General features: G+C 36.1%; 1 protein-coding gene across 1 annotated transcript in view; it reads right to left on the bottom strand.

The window, feature by feature from the left end:
* SLC9B1 (solute carrier family 9 member B1) overlaps nucleotides 1–16,525 on the bottom strand; it is a gene marked incomplete at both ends in the record, with an annotated part of 66,464 nt that extends 49,939 nt beyond the window's left edge. Inside the window, 5 exons of the mRNA XM_080697179.1 lie at nucleotides 1,781–1,923; nucleotides 3,966–4,136; nucleotides 13,774–13,894; nucleotides 15,262–15,330; nucleotides 16,457–16,525. Of these exons, the coding sequence (XP_080553305.1) occupies nucleotides 1,781–1,923; nucleotides 3,966–4,136; nucleotides 13,774–13,894; nucleotides 15,262–15,330; nucleotides 16,457–16,525 (573 nt within the window). The remainder of the gene's footprint in view (nucleotides 1–1,780; nucleotides 1,924–3,965; nucleotides 4,137–13,773; nucleotides 13,895–15,261; nucleotides 15,331–16,456) is intronic.
* Nucleotides 16,526–21,016: the final 4,491 nt, after the last annotated feature.

Genomic DNA, 21,016 nt, shown 5'->3' with positions numbered 1-21,016 from the left:
AAACTAAGTTTTATTTGACCAGATTGTTTCCCTGGCCTTGAAACTAATAGAGTTAATTTTATGTCATCATAAATTGAATAAATAACTGCATGCTTCATATAATGTTGTTGTTGTTGTTTTGTTGTTGTTGTTATTATTATTATTATTATTATTATTATTATTATTATTATTATTGCAATATGGGGATTAAACTCGGGGCATTCTACCTCTGAGCTATAACCCCAGCTCCATTTTTCATTCTTTATTTTGAAACAGGGTCTCACTAAGTTCCAAAGGACCTAAGTAGCTGAGGCTGGTGGTGAACCTGTTATCCTCCTGTCTCACCTCCCAAATACTGGGATTACAAGTGTGTGCCACTATGCCCAGCTTTAATAATAATAATAATAATAATAATAATAATAATAATAATAATAACAATAATAATTTATAACAATACTATTAATAAATTATTTGTGATAATAGAATAAATAATATAATAATTATATTTATTACTATTTTTTTTGGTGGTTCTGGGAACCCAGAACCCAGAACCACCAGGCTATACTCCTAGACCTATTTTATATTTTATTTGGAACCAGGGTCTCACTAAGTTGCTGAGAGCCTCACTAAGTAGCTGAGGCTGGCTTTGAACCTGCGCGATCCTCCTGTCTCAGCTTCCCAAGTGTGGGGATCACAAGCATGCACCACCATGCCTGGCTGTAATTATTATTTTAATAATAATAATAGTTATTATTAGTGGTACTGGGGATGGAACCCCGGGGCATTTACTTCTGAACTATACCCCCAGCCCTATTTTTTATTCTTTATATTTGAAACAGGGTCTCACTGAGGGCCTCACTAAGTAGCTGAGGCTGTCTGTGAACCTTGATCTTCCTGCCTCAGTCTCCCAAATGCTAGGATTACAAGTGTGCACTACTATGGCCTGACTTCTTGATGATTAAGGAACTATTTCTCCCTTCCTTAATTTTCTTAATACATAGTTCAGTGATAATATCCTATAGATTTTTTGCCATAATTTTAGTAATGAACTATTTGATTAACTTAAAAGTTATAAATAGAAAACATCAATACTCCAAAAAGAAAATAAGAAGTGTAATTAATTTATAAAAGGAGAAGTTTTCAATTTTCTAAATTGTTCAACTGAAGAATATAATAAATTAATAAATTATTACAGGATATAATTATTTATGCTCTTAGGATAGTCTTTCCATTAAACTAATACATTTGCCACATTTATTTGAGTGGCTATTATATTCTTATATAGTCATCTTCTTAAAACCCAAAAGAGTTATAATGCCCAAATTATAGTATTAAGAAACATTTAAAAAATGAGCTTTAACAATGGTGCAAAGTAGGAACATACTTCTGCACAAAGTCATGAGATAAATATATTATTGAATTTCATAATCTTCCTAAAAAAGAAAAAGAAAAAGAGAAACACTGAAAGGGTGACTTTACCTTTTATTTACTGAAAATTAAATAGTTCTCCATGGAAGAGCCTCCCAGGTAATATATGTTGTGCATAGTGGACATTTATCTCCATACAAATAATTACAGATGCTCTTAGAGACTGTATACCACTATGATTTATCTTCATACAAGTAATAATTGTAGCTATAAATAGAAATTAGGATGCCAATATTTTCATAAAGTCTTTGTTTTTTATCCTAGTTTTGTTTACAGACTGTACTTGTAATAGTTATAATAAAAATTATACCTCTTTTTCTTTTCCACCATCCTCTACTATTTGAAATGACTCAAGAGATAATTGGAGATCTACCTGTGGATCAAGTCCAAGCCCAGCTCGTATTAGGATAATGGTAAGGGCAGCATTTCTTAAAGTTGAAGACAATGTACTATGAATATGGATATGTTCACCAATGAATGGAATATTTCTGATGATAAAACCAGCCAGTAACATCCCTAAAGAAGAAAAAAAAAGGAAGAAAGAGAAAAAAAGAAAAAAAAAAAGAAAAGGCATGTTTGGTTTCATTCAGTTTTCTAAGAGAGAAAAATAAAATTCCCTGGTCAAATATGTGATGGCTCTCTTTACTTTGGTAAAAGGAGGTTACATACAAGTAGAAGATGCAGCATGAGTAAATAAATGAACAACAAAAGCAGTATATCTAAGTATAGTACAATAAGCAATTCAAAGTAAGGAGAACATAAAGAACAGGATGGGAGTGGGAGAAGGAGCTGGAGGGGCCAGATCATGGAATGCTTCCTTTTCCTTTGGTAGAGTAGGGTACTGTGAGAAGTTTTAGGCAAAAGTGACATAATGAGTTTTGAATTTTCTATGTGATGATCTTAGTGATTTAGACAGAGATAAAACTGGAGACAGACACCAGTAACAATGTTCTGCCTTCACTCATGTGAATGGTTAACAGACCAAGCTATGGCAGAAATAGAAGTTTTATTTTATTTTACCTGGTACTGGGAAATGAGTCCAGAAACATTCTATCTCCAAACCTCATCCTCAACCATTTATTTATTTATTTATTTATTTATTTATTTATTTATTTATTTGGTACTGGGGTTCCTGGAAACCCTTCTACCTCCAGGCTACACTCCCAGATCTATTTTTGTACTTTTTTTTGGTGTGTGTGTGTGTGGTACTGTGGTTCCTGGAAACCCTTCTACCTCTGGGTTACACTCCCAGACCTATGTTTATAATTTTTTTAATTTGGAATTTGGAAACAGGGTCTCTTAAGCCATCGCGGCTGGCTTTGAACCAGCGCGATCCTCCTGTCTCCACCTCCCAAGCGCGGGGATTACAAGCGTGCGCCACCATGCTCGTCATTTTTATACTTTTTTATTTGGAAACAGGGTCTCTTAAGCCAGCAAGGCTGGCTTCGAAGCTGCGGAATCCTCCTGTCTCGCCTCCTAAACTGGGGGATTACAAGCATGTGCCACCATGCCAGGCAACCCTTTTTATTTTTTGTTTGAAACAAAGTGTCACAAAATTGCTGAGGCTGGCCTCTATGTGATCCTCTTGTCTCTGCCTCCCAGGTATTGGGATTATAGTAGTGTGGCACTGCATCTGCCTCAGAAACAGAAGTTTAGCTAGGCATGGTAGCAGACACTTGTAATCCCAGTATTTGGGAGACTGAAACAGGAGGATCACAGGTTCAAAGCCAGCCTGAGCAACTTAATGAGGCTCTCAGCAACCTAGTGAGACCGTGTTTCCAAATAAGAAATAAAATGGGACAGGGGTATATCTTGGAGGTAGGATGCCTCTGAGTTCAATCCTCAGTACCAAGAATTAGAAGTTTTAGATAAGAGGGTAAAGATTCAATGAATACTTAGAAGGTATTAGAAAGGTATTATGAACATAGAAAGGGTATTAGCGATAAGATGTAGAGATATTTGCTGACAGTGTACAGAATATTTAGATGCAATGATGACTTTTAGAAGATATGAGACACCTTTGATAAATTTCTTCCATTAATTTTCCTTTGTTCAGCAAGAGAGTTGTAGAACACTGATGATGAAGAAATAGTGTACAGGTACAGGCGAGGCAGATGATACATGCATAAATGTAGACAGTAGACATGCAAAAACAGATTACTCAAAAAATGATAGTACCTGTTGCTGCTCCAGTCACTATATTTGAATGTTATAATTATATTTCAGTTTATGTGGTCTATAAAAAAATTCAGTCTTTCCTAAATTTTTCTTTTCAATATACTAAAAATAAAAAATCCTATTAAGGGATAATACACAGTAATCATATGCTGATTATTTTCAAATTAGTTTAAAATAGATTTCGGGAAAAATCTGTTTATAAGGAGAATAAGTGCATCTATAAAAGTAATATTATATATACATATACAGTAAATGCATATATCTTTTAAAGAAGCTATATAGATAATATTAAATTGAAATATATGAGTTATATCTAATCTAATTAAAATGTTAGAAATTTATAAATAGTCAATAATAAAGAGAGCTAACTATATACTTACCAAGAAGAGGTGGAAGTGGAGGCACTGAAGGTATTCTAATGAGTTCCAAAAATTTTGCCCCAAGAATGGCACTATAAAAAATAATTATTAGTCCAAATAAATTTCCACCAGGGAGAACTTCAGAGCCTGAGACTGACCACAATGCACACCATATCATTAAAAGTATAACTCCTGAAATATAAAAAAGAACATCTGTATATCTTTGTAGACACAGATGTATACAAACAAAATACAGATTCTATTTAACAAATATATTAATAGCCAGTCACATATGATGATTTGTAGTGTAGACTAATATTACTTACTGGCATGACTGAGAAGGTATCTGTTAAAGATATATTCCAAGGACCCTGTCAACTTATGGGACAAGTTTTAAACAAAGTATTTTTATTTAAAAAATATTTAAAAGCCAGGTGTGGTGGCATGCACTTGTAATCCCTGCATTTGGGAGGCTGAGACAGGAGGACTGTGGTTCACAGACAGCCTCAGCTACTTAGTGAAGCCCTTTGCAACTCAGTGAGAGCCTGTTTCAAAGTAAAGAATAAAAAATAGGGCTAGGGATGTAGGTCAGAGGTAGAATGCCCCTGGGTTCCATCCCCAGTACCTTTAAAAAAAAAACACTTCTTATCTGATATTTAAAATAATGTCATGACAATATAAGGAGGCCTTCCTCTCTTCCTGTCCTCTTCTTTATCTTCCCCTTTCCATTCCTCCTTTCTTTTCTTCCCTCCCTCCCTCCCTTCCAGGAGTGCTCTACCACTGCGCTACATCCCCAAACCTTTTTATTTTTTATTTTGCAATAGAGACTCACTAAGTTGTCCAGACTGGCCTCGGATTTGTGATTCTCTTGCCTCAGCCTCTCAAGTTGCTCAAGTTGCTGGGATTATTATGCGTGTGCCATCATATCCAGCTTTGATGAGATTTTCTTAATTTTATGCTTCAAAATAGCTCTTCCATTAAGAATAAGTGGCAGATTGACTGTGACATAACTTCTCAACTTTATTGAAGGTCTAGGTGGCAGGGTGCCAATTTTTTTAGCATGAGCAGAATAAATCTTTGTATTAAAAGGATAACTCAGTATGCAATGTAAGTATAGAGTACCTTCTGTTTAGAAAGTACTGGTGAACAGGTTGAGTAAGAATAAGATAGTATACATCTTGTTTCTGGCAACGAGATACAAAGGAAAAGGTTTGACTTAACAGAATTTCTGTAAAGGACATAGAGTTACACCATACATTTCTATCTGCCAATGAAACAACTATCTTCATTTACTATGAATCATAATTTCTAATGCTTTTAAGGGTATTAAAACACATTAACTACATTTTTAGCTATGACTCCTTTTAGACTGTACAGAATTGCCAGTGTAAAAAAATTTTTTTGACTCACTTAAGTCAGGATATTAAAACAAAGATTGCTGTTCTCCTCCCCAGTTATTGCTCCGTAGAAAACTGGAACATGTGAAGGGCTAAACTCTTACCAAAAAGGAAAAAAAGGAACCAGGAAATATTATTCTACTGGCAAATTGAGACGATCAGCTAGTTTGTCTTAGCTGCTTTCTAGGCAGCAATATCTCCTTTAAAAATTCATACGTAGCTCAGGTGCAGGTGTGGTGGTGCATGCTCGTAATCCCAGTACTTGGGAGGCTGAGACAGGAAGATCCAGGTTCATGGACAGCCTCAGCTACTTAGTGAGGCCCTCCGTAACTTAATGAGACCCTGTTTCAAAATAAAGAATAAAAAAGAGGGATGGGGTTCAGAGGTAGAATGCCCCTGGGTTTAATCCCCAATACTGCAAAAATAAATAAATAAATAAACAAACAAATAAATTCATTCATAAAATAGGACTCTGTTGGGCAGGATGGCACATGCCTATGATCCCACTACTGGAAGGCTGAGACAGGAGGATTGCAGGTTTGAGGATAAATCATGATGAAGCTCAGGGGTAGAATGCCCCTGGGTTCAGTCCCCAATACCATGAGAGAGAGAGAGAGAGAGAGAGAGAGAGAGAGAGAGAGAGAGAGGAGAGAGGAGAGAGGGGAGAGGGGAGAGGGGAGAGGGGAGAGGGGAGAGGGGAGAGGGGAGAGGGGAGAGGGGAGAGGGGAGAGGGGAGAGGGGAGAGAGGAGAGAGGGAGAGGGAGAGGGAGAGGGAGAGGGAGAGGGAGAGGGAGAGGGAGAGGGAGAGGGAGAGGGAGACTGAGACTGTTAAACTGTCTTCCAAAAGGGCTGAATCATTTTGTGTTCCTACCAGCAATAAATTCTCATCAGGATTTGGTGCCAGTGTTTTGAGTTTTGAATATTATAATAGGTTTGTAGTGGTCTCTCATTCCTATTTTTCTTTTGTGTGTTTCCTTTTGGTGCCAGAGATGAAACCCAAGGCCTACACATGCTAGGCAATCTCATTATCTGTTGATGAGCATCCCTTTATATGCATTTAATTCCATATTTTTTTGTGAGGCATCTGTTCCAGAGGGTTTACTCCTCTTATTAATTGGATTGTTGATTTTTTATTGATGAGTTTTAAGAATCCTTTGTATATTTTGGATAATGTCTTTTGTAAATATTTTTCTTTCAGTCTGCAGCTTGTCTTTTTATTCTCTTGAAAGTGTGTTCAACACAGCACAAGATTTTAATGCTAAAGAACATCTTGTAAGTTATTTTTTCATGGAGAGTGCCTTTGATTTTGTATTTAAAGACTCATTGCCATACCCATTATCACATAGATTTTCACCTGTCACCTACCATGAACTTTATAGTTTTGTGTTTTATATTTGTTTGAGGTTTACATTTGTCAAAACTGTCAAGTCTGTCTCCACATTGTTTTTTTGCCGGTGAATGTCCACTTGTTCCAGCATCATTTGCTCAACAGGCTGTCTTTCGTCTGCTCTCTTGCCTTTCTACGTTTTTCAAAGATCAGTTGACTATATTTTTATAGGTCTATTTCTGGGCTCGCATTGTGCTCTGTTGATCTATTTGTCTTTTGCCAATACCACACTGTGTTGATAATGTAGCTTTAAGTCAGTTTTTTACTCTTTGTTTTTCACTTCCAATGTAAGTTTTTTATTTTTTTTATTTATTTTATTTATTTTTTTGGTGGGGGTACTGGGAATTGAACCCAGGAGGCTTTCTACATTGGAGCTACAATCCTAACCCTATTTTATTTTTAGTTTTGAAACAGGGTCTCACCAACTTACCACATGCTGGCCTGGAACCTGCAATTCTCCTGTCTCACTCAGCCTCCCAAGTACTGAGATTATAGTCCTGCACCACCACTTCTTTCATAGAGTGACTTATTCTGGGACTTTTGCCTGTTTATATAAACTTTAGAACTAGTTAGTTAATATCCACAAGTAACCTGCTAGAATTTTGATTTGAATTGCATTGAATATATTAAGTTGTTAAAAACTGACATCTGACAATATTGATTCTTTCATAAAAAGGTATATCTCTCCATTTATTTGTTTGTTTGTTTGTTTATTTATTTATTTATTTATTTATTGGTACTGGGCATTGAGCCCAAAGGCATTCTACCTCCAAGCTACACCCCTAGCCTGATTTTTTTATTTCTTATTTGGAAACAGGGTCTTGCTATGTTGCTGAGGGTGGCTTTTAACCTGCGATCCTCCTGTCTCAGCCTCCCAAGTAATGGGATTACAAGCATGAGTCACCATGCCCCGCCTCTCCGTTTATTTAGTTTTTTAATTTCTTTCGTTAGATTTTTGTAGCTTTCCTTTTATATTGTACATATTTTGTTAGATTCATATATAAGAATTTTATTTTTATGGTGCTAATGTAAATCATACTGTTTTAAATTTACAATTTCATTTGTTCATTGTGATATATAGGAAAGTAACTGGTTTTATGTATTTTTGTGGTAACTAGAGATTGAACCTGAGGTCTTGTGCATGCTAGGCAAGTGCTATACCTCTGAACTACAATTACATTCCTAGCCCAGCAACTGACCTTTTAAATATTAATCCTATATCTTGCAACCTTACTATAATTGCTTATTAGTTGTTTCAGAAGGTTTTCTTTTCTTGTTTCTCACAATTTCTACTTAGACAATCCTGTCATCTTTTATTTCTTCCTTCCTAACCTGTATAGCTATTCTTCCTTTTCCATGTTTTATTGTATTGGTAGAACTTCCATTACAATGTTGAAATGGAATGGTGAGAAGAGGCATTTTAGCCTTCTTCCTGATCTTAGAAGGAAAGCTTCTAGTTTCTCACCATTAAGTATAAAGTTAGCTAAAAGTTTTTAGTAGCTGTTTTTTATCCAGTTGAGAAATAGTCCTTTTTTCCTCGTTTGATGAGAAGTTTTAGAAGTATGAATGGATATTGGGCCAGGCATGGTGGCACACGTTTGTAATTCCCCCACTTGGGAGGTGGAGACAGGAGGATCACGCAGGTTTGAAGCCAGCTGTGCTGGCTTAAGAGACCCTGTTTCTAAACAAAAATACACAATAGGCCTGGGAGTGTAGCCCGGAGGTAGAAGGGTTTCCAGGAACCCCAGTACCACCAAAAAAAAAAAAAATTATGCATGGATATTGGATTTCTGCATCTATTGATATGATCATGTGCTATTTCTTTAATTTATTGATGTAATGGTTTATGTTGAATGATTTCCAAAAGTTGAACCAATCTTCCATACTTTAGATAAATTCCACTTGGTCATGGTATATAATAATTTTATACATTGTATAATTCAATTTGCTAATATTTTATTGAGTTTTTTTTTTGCAGTACTGGGAATTGAACCCAGGGGCATTCTACCTCAGAGCTACACCCCCAGCCCATTTTTTTTATTCTTTATTTTGAAATAGGGTCTCGCTGAGTTGCAGAAAGCCTCACTAAGTAGCTGAGGCTGTCCATGAACCAGGATCCTCCTGTCTCAGCCTTTCAAATGCTGGGATTACAAGTGTGTGCCACCACGCCCAGCTTGAAATAGTATTTGTAAATCCTAAACTGTTGCTGGGTGTGGTGGTGCACACTTGTAATCCCAGCACTTGGGAGGCTGAGACAGGAGGATCGCACAGGTTCAAAGCCAGCCTCAGGTAGATAGTAAGGCTCTCAGCAATTAAGGAGACCCTGTTTCTAAATAAAGTACAAAATAGGTCTGAGAGTATAGCTCGGAGGTAGAAAAGCCCCTGGGTTCCACCCTCAGTAACACACACACACACACACACACACACACACACACACACACACACAAAAACAACAACAAAATACCCCTAAACTGTTAAGGTTGCTATTTTAAAAAGACTGATAATAAGATTTTAATGGAGATGTTAAACCCAGAGACTATTTGAAAATTATGGTTGATGTATAGGATGTATAAAAAAGCTTTTATTGAATATATGTAAAGTAAAAACAATTATGTAAAATATGCTAGCACTTTTATTGAAAGTGAATAAAAAAAAAAGATAGCCTAAAATCCTACCATAGAATATCCATGTCTTTGTTACTAGGCAAGCCACTTCCCAAATAAAGCATGAGACTGATTTTTGTTTGTGGATGAGAGTTTAGATTTCTTATTTAAATTTAACTTTTATATACTATGAAACTAGTGAATTAATTATCATTTGTATAAACTGCAGTGTTACTTCCTTTTATAATCCAAAGTACATGCTGTTTGGCGGTTTTCTTTGGTTGTTCAGTTCTATTTATATGTGGATGTATATCACTACATTCTACCCATGTTGGGGTAGAATGGGATTCCTAACAGTGACATGTTCTAAGCACATTTGGAGATTGAGATTCTATACTTTGTTTATAAAGGAGCCAGTGTTAACCTAGGGTGTGTGTGTGTGTGTGTGTGTGTGTGTGTGTGTGTGTGTAGTAAGGGGAGAGAGTAGTTTTGAATGAGTGCAAGAATATGCACTCCAAAATAGAAACATGGAACTATGAAAATCTCCTTTTTCTATAAATACCTCTAAAACTGTAAAAGCAAAAATGAAAGAAAATAAAGGGGAAAATCACTTCTAGATCTAGGGTTAAAGTTTCAGTGCTGCCATTCTAGAACTCCTTGATCTGCCCCTGAGAAGCCAACACCCTCAGTGGAAGACCTTGGTAACCAGTACATTTCTCTCTCTTCCACAGGACCTGGCCCTGATCCTAGCAACAGTCTACAGAAACGGCCCACTGAATACACAGTGTCGTGGGAACACACATGTAAGAGTTATGTGTAGAAAGTATATTTACAAAAGAGCCCAGGAATTTCTGCTGTCAGATGAGGACCTTTTAAGTTCAGAGAAAAGCTTGATTTAGGGCCTTCAAACCTGATGCTAGCCAGGCGCTGTGGCATATGCCTGCAATCCTAGTACTTGGGAAGCTGAGATAGGAGGATCATAGGTTTGAGGACAGCCTCAGCAAGTTAGTAGGACTCTCCTCAACGTAGTGAGACCCTCTTTCAAAATAAAAATAAGCCAGGCATGGTGGTGCGCTTGTAATCTCAGTATTTGGGAGGCTGAGACTGGAGGATCACAGTTCGCGGACAGCCTCAGCTATATAGTGAGGCCTTCTGTAACTTAGTGAGACCCTGTTTCAAAATAAAGAATACAAAACAGGGCAGGGGGTGTAGCTCAGGGGTCGAATGCCCCTGGGTTCCATTCCCAGACCCGCACACACAAATAAATAAAAATAAAAATAAAAATAAAATAGGGCTGGGGGTGTAGTTCTGAGATAGAATACCCCCAGGTTTAATCCCCAGTATCTTATCTTCTCACACAAAATAAATAAATGAATAAATAATTATATATATATATATATATATATATATATATATATAGAGAGAGAGAGAGAGAGAGAGAAGGAAGAAACACTGATGTTAATTAAAATGCAACCTAAAAGAGGCATGGTGGCACACACCATGCAATCCCAGCATATGTGAGGCTGAAATAGATTGTAGGTTCGAGGCTAGCCTCAGCAATTTAGGGAGATCTTGTTTCAAAATAAAATAAAAATACAGGGCTAGGAGTGTAACAGAGGTACAATCCCCTGGGTTCAATCACCAATAACACACACACACACACACACACACACACACACACACACACACACACATACACCAAACAAAAAATACTGAGATTATAAGCATGTGCCACCATACCTGGCCCCAAACCATTTACTAGTGGGGTGTGGTGATGCAGGCTTGTAATCCCAGTACTTGGGAGGCTGAGACAAGAGGATCTAGGGTTCTTGAATAACTCAGCTACTTAGTGAGGCCTTTTGTAACTCAGTGAGACCCTGTTTCAAAATAAAAAATAAAAAATAGGGCTAAGGGTGTAGCTTGGAGATAGAATGCCCCTGGGTTCCATCCCCAGTACTGCAAAAAACAAAACAAAACAAAACAAAAAAACTCTTTACTAATGAAAATTCAATGAATAAAATTTGATTTCCAAAGCTTAAAGTTAGCAAGAAGAAAGTATGAAAATAAAAATTAAAACTTCAATTACTTACATTTCATCATATTTAATATAATTTTTATTCTTTATAGGCTCTATAAAAGCGGAAGTCAAAATGTCTCTCAAGTTTAATTATATAGAATATTGAGAAACAAATAAAAAGCTATTAATATTTGGTGACAAAAACCATACAAGAGGAATCACAATACCTGACGCCAAACTAAACTACAAAATCATTGTAATAAAAACAGCATGGTATTGGCACTAAAAACAGGTACAATGGAGCGGAATAGCAGACTCAGATACATCTACACACAGCCAAATGATTTTTGAAAAAGCAGCCAAAAACATTCACTGGAAAAAAGATAGCCTTTTCAACAAATAGTGTTGGCAAAAATGGTTACAATATGTAGAAAACTGGAAATAAATCCCACTTTCTCACCCTGCATGCACAAGAGTCTATTCAAAATTATTCAAAGACTTGGAAATTAGACCAGAGACCTTGCAGCAACTTGAAGAGGGCATAGGTCCAACAATGCAACACATAGGCACAGGTAAAAACTTTCTCAACAAGACCCCAAAGGCAAGAAACAAGAACTTTCTTTAGACAAGAAACTAAAGTGGTGAGTGGTGAGTGGTGGCGCACACTTGTAATCCCAGCATTGGGAGGCTGAGACAGGAGGATCGCTCAGGTTTGAAGCCAACCTCGCTGGTTTAAGAGACCCTGTTTCCAAATATAAATATAAAATAGATCTGAGAGTGTAGCCTGGAGGTAGAAGGGTTTCCAGGAACCTCAGTACCACCAAAAAACAAAAACAAAAAAAAACAAAAAAAAAAAAACACCTCAACAGAAGGGCCAACAGAATGGGAGTAAATTTTTGCCAACTATTCCTCTGATAGAGGACTAATATCAAGAATATATAGAGAACTTGAGAGACTCAGCACTAAGAAAACAAATAACCTAATAAAAAATGGGCAAGTGAACTAAACAGACACCTCACAAAAGAAGAAATTAAAATGGCCAAATGTATGAAAAAATGCTCAACATCATTGGTAATCAGATAGATGCAAATCAAAACTACCCTGAGATTTCACCTAACTCCAATTAGAATGGTAATCATTCAAAACACAAACAACAAATGCTGGCAAGAATGCAGAGAAGTGGGAACTCTAATACATTGTTGGTGGGATTGCAAATTAGTGCAACCACTTTGGAAAACAGTATGGAGGATCCTCAGAAGAATGGGAATGAACTTACCATATGATCCAGCAATGCCACTTCTGGATATCTACCCAAAAGAATGGAAACTAAACTACCAAACTAATGCATGCATATCTATGTACATAACCACACAATTCACAATTGCTATCAGCCAAGATGTCCATCAAAAGATGAATGGATTACAAAACTATGGGATATGTACACAATGGAATTTTACTCAACCATAAAGAAGAACAAAATTACGTCATTTACAGGGAAATAAATGGAACTGGAAAACATTATGCTAAGTAAGATCAGTCAGTTACAAAAAGTAAGAAATCGGATGCTCTTCATAACATGCAGAAGCTAGGGAGAAAATGGGTCACAGGAGGAACGCTAGACGAAGGAGAAACTTCAGATGAGCAAATAAGGTGACATAACTGAAGGGGATGGGAGGGGGAAGAGGGAAATTCCCTAATGTACATGATGTTCATTCACAAACATATCAAAGTCAATCACTAAGCAGAACCTGAGAAGAAGGGAGGGGGAATGAAAGGGGTAGGAAGTGAGGAAGGGCTAAATGAGTGATGTGTGCATATATGCCTCTACCATTTTGTACCACATCAAGATATATGACTACAATGCACCAATAAAAAATAAATAAAAATTTGGTGACAGCTGAGCATGGTATCACATGCCTATAATCCCAGTACTTGAGAGGTTCAGACAGAACAATTCCAAGTTTGAGACGAGCCTCAACAATTTAGTGAGGTCCTCAGCAACTCAGTGACATCCCACTTCAAAGTAATAAAGTAATAGAGAGTTGAAGTATAGCTCAGAGGTAAAATGCCCCTGGGTTTAGTCCCAGTACCACCAAAAAAAAAAAATTTTAGGGCCTAATTTTAACAAAAGCATTCATATTGTCAGAAGTGTAAGGTTATTTCTAGCTAAGAAGATTAAATATCAAAAATAGTTTTAAGTAAAAATCTTTAATCAATACTGCTTCTAATCACAATAATTTAAGAAGGCATTAAGAAGATGATAATACAAATCTCTTATGTAATACTTTGTTTTGGGTTTTGAAAGATTCAAAGAAGTCTTTCCCTTTGTTTATGTATTGCCGGTCATCTGGCTTTGTCGGCGGGTGTTTTATCATTCATCACATATATTTCTCATTTTCCCATTTACATTTCTTATTCCACATACCATTTGTAATTATTTCATTCACTTTTCCTTGTGGAGGACAAGAAATATGTGAGCTCGATGTTTTCTGTGGCATGGCTTCCTCTAAATGGACCGTTGTCTTACCGTCTTCAGCACTGAGAATCTGAGGTAAAACAAGGAGATCTTTAAAGAACTGTACTTCCCATACATACTAAAGCACCATGTCTCATAAGTAAATCCATGTTATTATAGTATAACTAATAAAATTATGGTCATATTACACATTGCAATATAATTATAACAGTGTTGACTATACTCAGCCTGGAGAATACACATCCACAAGCTCTATCACCAGGTATTTGGAGATGTTACAGTAATGTGTTTTGTAAGGCGCCATGATTTAGTCTTGCCTCCCCACCATTTTCGTTTACCATTTATACATACTGAATAAGTGAATTTATAATCTGGGTATAATAATTAAAAGTGTCCATCCTGTCTACCTTTCCCAGATTATTCACCAAAACCTTTTCTAGAGTGAAAGTATAAATTGGAAAGGGAGTGAAATATAATTTTGCAATTTGGGGACTCATTTGAAAATTTTTATAACTGAAAAATGTGAGAAAATTATAGGTCAAGTCTCCAAAATTCAAACATGCTTCCACTAATATTTACAGATAACATATTTAAGTAGTTCTCACATATACCTCAATCTTCCAGGCCTTTGAGTGGTAGCCTAATTGTGAACCAGTTTATTTGGAAAAAAGAAATTTTTGGTCTGTGAGAATATTAAGAAACTTCTCCCAAAGTAAACAAACAAGCAAATTCAGGAACAGTGGCACATGGCTGTTAACCTAGTACTTCAGTTCAAAGCTAGCATGTGGTGACTTAGCAAGACCTGAGAGTATATCTCAGAGGCAGAACACCCCTCGGTTCAATCCCCAGCACCACAAGAAAACACAAACAAAAAACACCAAAAATCATAAATGCAACAACAAAAAAACCCAGAGTACAAGCCAAGTGTGGTGGTACATGCATGTAATCCCAGTACTTGGGAGGTTGGGACAGGAGGATTGCAAGTGTGCAGCCAGCCTCAGCTACTTATACCTTCCACAATTTAGTGAGACCCTTCAAAATAAAAAATAAAAATAGGGCTTGGGATGTAGCTCTGAGGTAGAATGCCCCTGGGTTCAATCCTCAGCATCATACACACACACACACACACACACACACACACACAGTTAAAAAAAAGAAACCCAGAGGTCCATTAACTCTGGAACAGAAATCTCCAGATCTGCCTTATTATCATGATAGACATTATGTCTGCACACAAAAACCAATACTTAGAGTATATGGTTTTGATTACAGTGGGCAGAAGGAACATCCCATTATTTCAGGAAATAAAACATAGTCTAGAGTGTATGGACAGATTGAGAAAAGAGGTTAACAGTAATGACTAGGGAGACTGAGACATTACAGCACCTGATGGCTAAATATGAATTATGTAGCTCTTTAAGATCAAAGTTTTCAAACCTGACGATCAACCTTTTGGCCTTCTGGTGTAGAACCTTTTTCTGGAGGTTGTATCATTGTATACAAAAACTAAAGATACAATGAAGAATTTTCATTAGGATTGTGAAAAAGTTATATACAGTAAAACCATAGTTTTATTTATTATCAATTTCATTATTTCAGAATTTATAATAAATTGGCATAGCTAGGAATCATCATCACAGATGACCAAATTAGAAGCAATAACAAATATTTACAATTTTATTACAAAGGACTTTTTTTGCCGGGCGTGGTGGCGCACGCTTGTAATCCCCGCGCTTGGGAGGCAGAGACAGGAGGATCGCGCAGGTTCGAAGCTAGCCCCGCGTGCTGGCTTAGGAGACCCTGTTTCCAAATAAAAATGCAAAAATAGGTCTGGGAGTGTAGCCCGGAGGTAGAAGGGCTTCCAGGAACCCCAGTACCACCAAAAAAACCAAAAAAAAAAACAAAAAAAAAAAAACCAAAGGACTTTTTTTGCCCTTCACTGCAGAAATCTCTATTTTTTTTTAAATTAAGAATTAAGCAATCTATATATATATATATATATATTTTTTTTTTGGTGGTACTGGAGGTGGAACCCAAGTACTTTTCTGTCTCCGGGCTATACTCCTAGACCTATTTTATACTTTATTTGGAAACATAGTCTCACTAAGTTGCTGAGAGCCTCACTAAGTAGCTTAGGCTGGCTTTGAACCTGTGACATCCTCCTGTCTCAGCCTCCAAAGTGCTGGAATTACAAGTGTGCACCACCATGCCCAGCAGCAATTTATAATTCTAATGATAGGCAATTATTATCTAGTAAAACTAGACCAACAAAAGACCTGATGACAAAACAAAAACCTTGGGTCTCTTCCAAATACACAGCACAGATTTATCTTTGCTTCTACTACTTTAAATTACTAATTTTTTCCTAGACATGGCAAAAAATAATAAGCTCTATTTTCTTTATTCCTAAGATCTATCCTACTTAGTTCCAAAATACTCTGTAGTAATACTTTTTCATCTGTTCTATTCTTTTTGCTCATTTCCTAGGACCCATTAAAACTAGTGATTCCAAAATATTCATTTCTAAACTAGACACATAAAAGCAATTTAATGAATAGTAAACTTGAGAAATACATTTTAAAATCAGATTCATATTTACTTCATGTACTGCAAAGTAGTTTTAAGTTTTTACCTGATTAGTTGTAGATGTTTGTGAATTTTTATCTTCCAAATGTTCATTTTTTGATTGTACAGCATGCATGCTAAGGTGTTAAAGAAAAATAATTTGAAAGAAAAAACAGGGCTATAAAGAAAAAAAAGCAGGACTATAAATCCATATGGAAACAAACATGGTTAACATTAATTTTTAATGTTTTTTTTTATCAATTTGTATCATAGTCAAGTCAGATACCTTTATAATAAAATTTATATGTTATATTTGGGTATCTCCTTCTCTCCCTCCCTCCCTTCCTCCTTTCTTTCCTTCTTTCTTCTTTTCTCTTTTCCTTTCTTGCTTGGGATTGAACCCAGGGGCATTCTACCTCTGAACTACACTCCCAGCCCTTTTTATTTTTGTTTTGAAAGAGGGTCTCACTAGGTTGCTGAGAATTTCACTAGGTTGGTGAGGCTGCTCTTGAACTTCGATCTTTCTGTTTCAGTCTCCCAAGTACTGGGATTACAGGCGTAATTCACCACTCCCAATAGATACTCATTTTTAAAGTTATTAATCAAAGCTATGTGCACAAGTTTTTGTTTTTGTGGGTTTTTTTTTTTTTTTTGGTACTGGGGATGGAACCCAGGGGTATTGTACCTTCAAGCTACACCCCCAGCCCTATTTTTTTTTTTTAGTCTTCTTTTTTTTTTTTTTTTTTGAAACAGGATCTCACTGACCTGTGAAGGGCCTCGATAAGTAGATGAAGCTCCGGTCTCAGCATCTCAAATGCTAGGATTACAAGCATGGGCCACCACGCCCAGCCTTGCACAAGTTTTTAAAACCCATTATCATATACAAATGTAAAACTTGTCACTAGTTCCTAATGATAAAAGGATGTGTGAAAAATTCTGTTCTTTATTTCATGTACTGATCTAATATATTTGAGATAATTTCCATCATTAATTTCCTTAATCTTCCATTACAATCCTGCATGAGACATTTCCTTCCTTCCTTCCTTCCTTCCTTCCTTCCTTCCTTCCTTCCTTCCTTCTTCTTTCTTTATTTTTCTTTCTTTCTTTCTTGTACTAGGGTTCCTGGAAACCCTTCTACCTTTGGGCTACACTCCCAGACCTATTTTATACTTTTTAATTTGGAAACAGGGTCTCTTAAGCCAGAGCTGCTGGCTTCGAACCTGCGTGATTCTCCCGTCTCCGCCTCCCAAGTGCAGGGATTACAAGCGTGCGCCACCACGCCCGGCATGCATGAGACATTTATAATCCCAGTACTTGGGAGGCGGAGACAGTAGGATCACAGGTTCAAGGCCAGCCTTAGTAATTTAGCAAGACCCTGTTTCAGAATAAAAAATAAAAGGGTTTGAGATGTAATCAAAAGTAGAATGTTTCTGGGTTCAACCCCCAGCAACAACAACAACAACAACAACAACAACAACAACAACGACGACGATGACAACAACAACCTGTAGTAAGAGACAAAGGTCACTACATAATGATTAAGAAATCAATTAAATAAAGAATGCAACAATTGTGAATATATTATCTACCCAATGTCAGAGCAACGAAATATATAAGGATACAATACAATAATAGTTGGGGCCACAACAGTCCACTAATACCAATAGACAGATCATCAAGACAAACACTCAATAAAGTACCTTTAAAATTAAAGTAAATTATAGGCTGGGCGTGGTGGCGCACACTTGTAATCCCAGCATTTGGGAGGAAGAAACCAGGGGTTCCCGGTTCTGGAAAAGCCTCAGCTACTCAGTGAGACCCTGTTTTAAAAACTAAAAAACTTAAAAAAAATAGTACTGGGGTTGTAGCTTGGAGGTGCAATGCCGCTGGGTTCCATTCTCAGTACCTCAAAAACAAACAAACAAACAAAAACATATAAATAAAATTAAACTAATTTATAGACAAAATGGACCTAATAAATTTTTATAAAACAGTTCATCCAATAGCTGTAGAATAACTCATTCTTCTCGTCAGCACATGGAACATAATTTCTCCAGGATAGACCAAATGTTAGACCACAAAACAAATCTCTACAAATTAAGGAAATTGAAATTATAGCATGCATCTTCTTTAACAAAAATGGAATAAACCTAGAAAACAACAAGGAAACTTTAAAAAGTGTACATGGAAACTAAAAACATGCTCTGTATGTCAATGAGTAAACTCTTAAAAGAAAATGAAAACCCAGCACAATAAATTTTATGAGATATGGCAAAACAGCGGTACTAAGAAAGAAGTTTACAGCAATAAGTGCTCACATAAAAAACCAGAATTACTGCAAATAAACAACTTTATAATGCAACTAGTCAACTAGAAAAGCAAAAACAAATCAAATCCAAAGTAAGGAGAAGACACAATGATTAGAACAGGAATAAATGAAATAAAGACTAAACAAACATAAAATAGAACAGAATAAAGAGTTGATTTTTAAAAATATAAATTACAGCCAGCCTGGTGGCACACGCTTGTAATTCCAGCATTCAGGAGGCTGAGACAGGAGGATCGTATCTCAGCTACTTAGTGAGGCCCTCTGCAACTCAGCGAGACCGTTTCAAAATAAAGAATAAAAAATAGGGCAGGGCATGTATCTCGGAGATCAAATGCCCCTGGGTTCCATCCCACAAAACACAAACACACACACACACACACACACACACCATACATATATATATAAATATATATATATGTATATATATATATATATATATATATATATATATAACCTTTAGACTAATCAAGAAAAATAAGATGAAAAAGGAGACACTATAACTGATGTAACAAACACAAAGGCTCATTAGGAATTATTATGAATGATATAGACAACAAATTAGAAAACCTAGATGAAACAGATAAATTTCTGGGCATATATCTAAACTGAGCCATGAAGACATAGAAAACCTGTACAGATCAATAATGCATGAGAGATCTAATCAGTAAAAACAAAACAAAATAAAAGAAAAGAAAACAAAAAGTCCCCTAACAGAGAAAAGCCAGGGACCAGATAGATTCATTGCTGAATTTTTACCAAACTTTTAAGATGCTGACATCAATTCTTCTCAAACTATTCCAGTAAAGTATAAGGGAGGAAATACTTTCAAACTCATTTTTTGAGGCCAGCATTATTATGATACCAAAATCAGAAATGGGCACAATACAAAGAAAACTACAGATTAATATCTTTGAACATAGGTACAAAAACCTCCATAAAATATAGCAATAAATCAAATTCGGCAGTAAATCCAAAAGACCATTTATCATGATCAAGTGGGATTTATCCCAGGGATGCAAGGATGCCTCGAAATACATAAATTAATAAGTGAAATATAACACGTTAATAGAATGAAGAGTAAATTTATGTCATTATTTCAATAGATGCAAAAAGAGGATTCAATAAAATTCAAAATCCCTTTATAGTAAAATTTATGGACAAACTAGGTGTTAAACAAACATACCTCAACATAATAAAGGTTATATCTGACATAACCATGGCCAGCATCATATGAAATAAAACATCAATAATGAAAAACAAATTATCTGATTAAAAAGTGAGCAATATATGAATAGATATTTCTCAAATGAAGATATTCAAATGTTCAAGTATATGAAAAATACTATTATTCATCATTAGGGAAATGCTGATCAAAACCACAATGAGATATAATCTCACCTCAATTACAATGGCTATTATAAAAAAAAATAGCCAGGTATGGTGGTATATGCCTGTAATCCCAGTACTCGGGAGGCTGAGATAGGAGGATTGCAGGTTTGCAGCCAGCTTTAGCAACTTAGTGAGACTGTTTCAAAATAAAAAATAAAATAGGGCTGGGAGTGTGGCTTGAAGGTAGAATGCCACACCAGTACCTCACACACACACACACACACACACACACACACACACGCTATGTGTGTATATATATATATATATACACACATATACATATATATACATATATACACACATATACATATATATACACATATACATACATATACATATACATACATATGCATACATATGCATACATATACATACATATACATACATGCATACATACATATATATGTATGTATGTATGTATGTATGTATATATGAGTCGGGCGTGGTGACGCACGCTTGTAATCCCAGTACTTGGGAGGCTGTGACAGGAGGATTGCAGGTTTACAGCCAGCCTCAGCAACTTAGTTAGACTGTTTCAAAATAAAAATAAAAGTCAGAGCTGAAAGTGTAGCTCAGAGGTAGAATGCCCCTGGATTCAATTATAAGCACCACAAAAAAGGCAAAAAATAATAAATGACTGTGATGATGTATAGAAAAAGGGGGACTCTCAATACTACTGGAGGAAATACAAACTGGAAATTCATAGAACCATCCTATGATCCAGATATCTCACTTTTGGTTATATATTGAAAGGAAATTAAAGCAGCAGATGAAAAAAATACCTGTACTGGCTTGTTTATTGCAGCAGTATTCACAATGGCCAAGACACGGAATCAGCTGAGGTGTCCATTGCTGGATGAAGGGATAAAGAAACAAAGAATCTTATTCAGCTATAAAAAGAATGAAATC

The sequence above is a fragment of the Muscardinus avellanarius genome (assembly GCF_963383645.1).
Source record: "Muscardinus avellanarius genome assembly, chromosome: 6".
Taxonomy (NCBI): domain Eukaryota; kingdom Metazoa; phylum Chordata; class Mammalia; order Rodentia; family Gliridae; genus Muscardinus; species Muscardinus avellanarius.
Note: the sequence above shows the minus strand (reverse complement) of the source record. Positions and strands in the feature narration are given on the sequence as shown.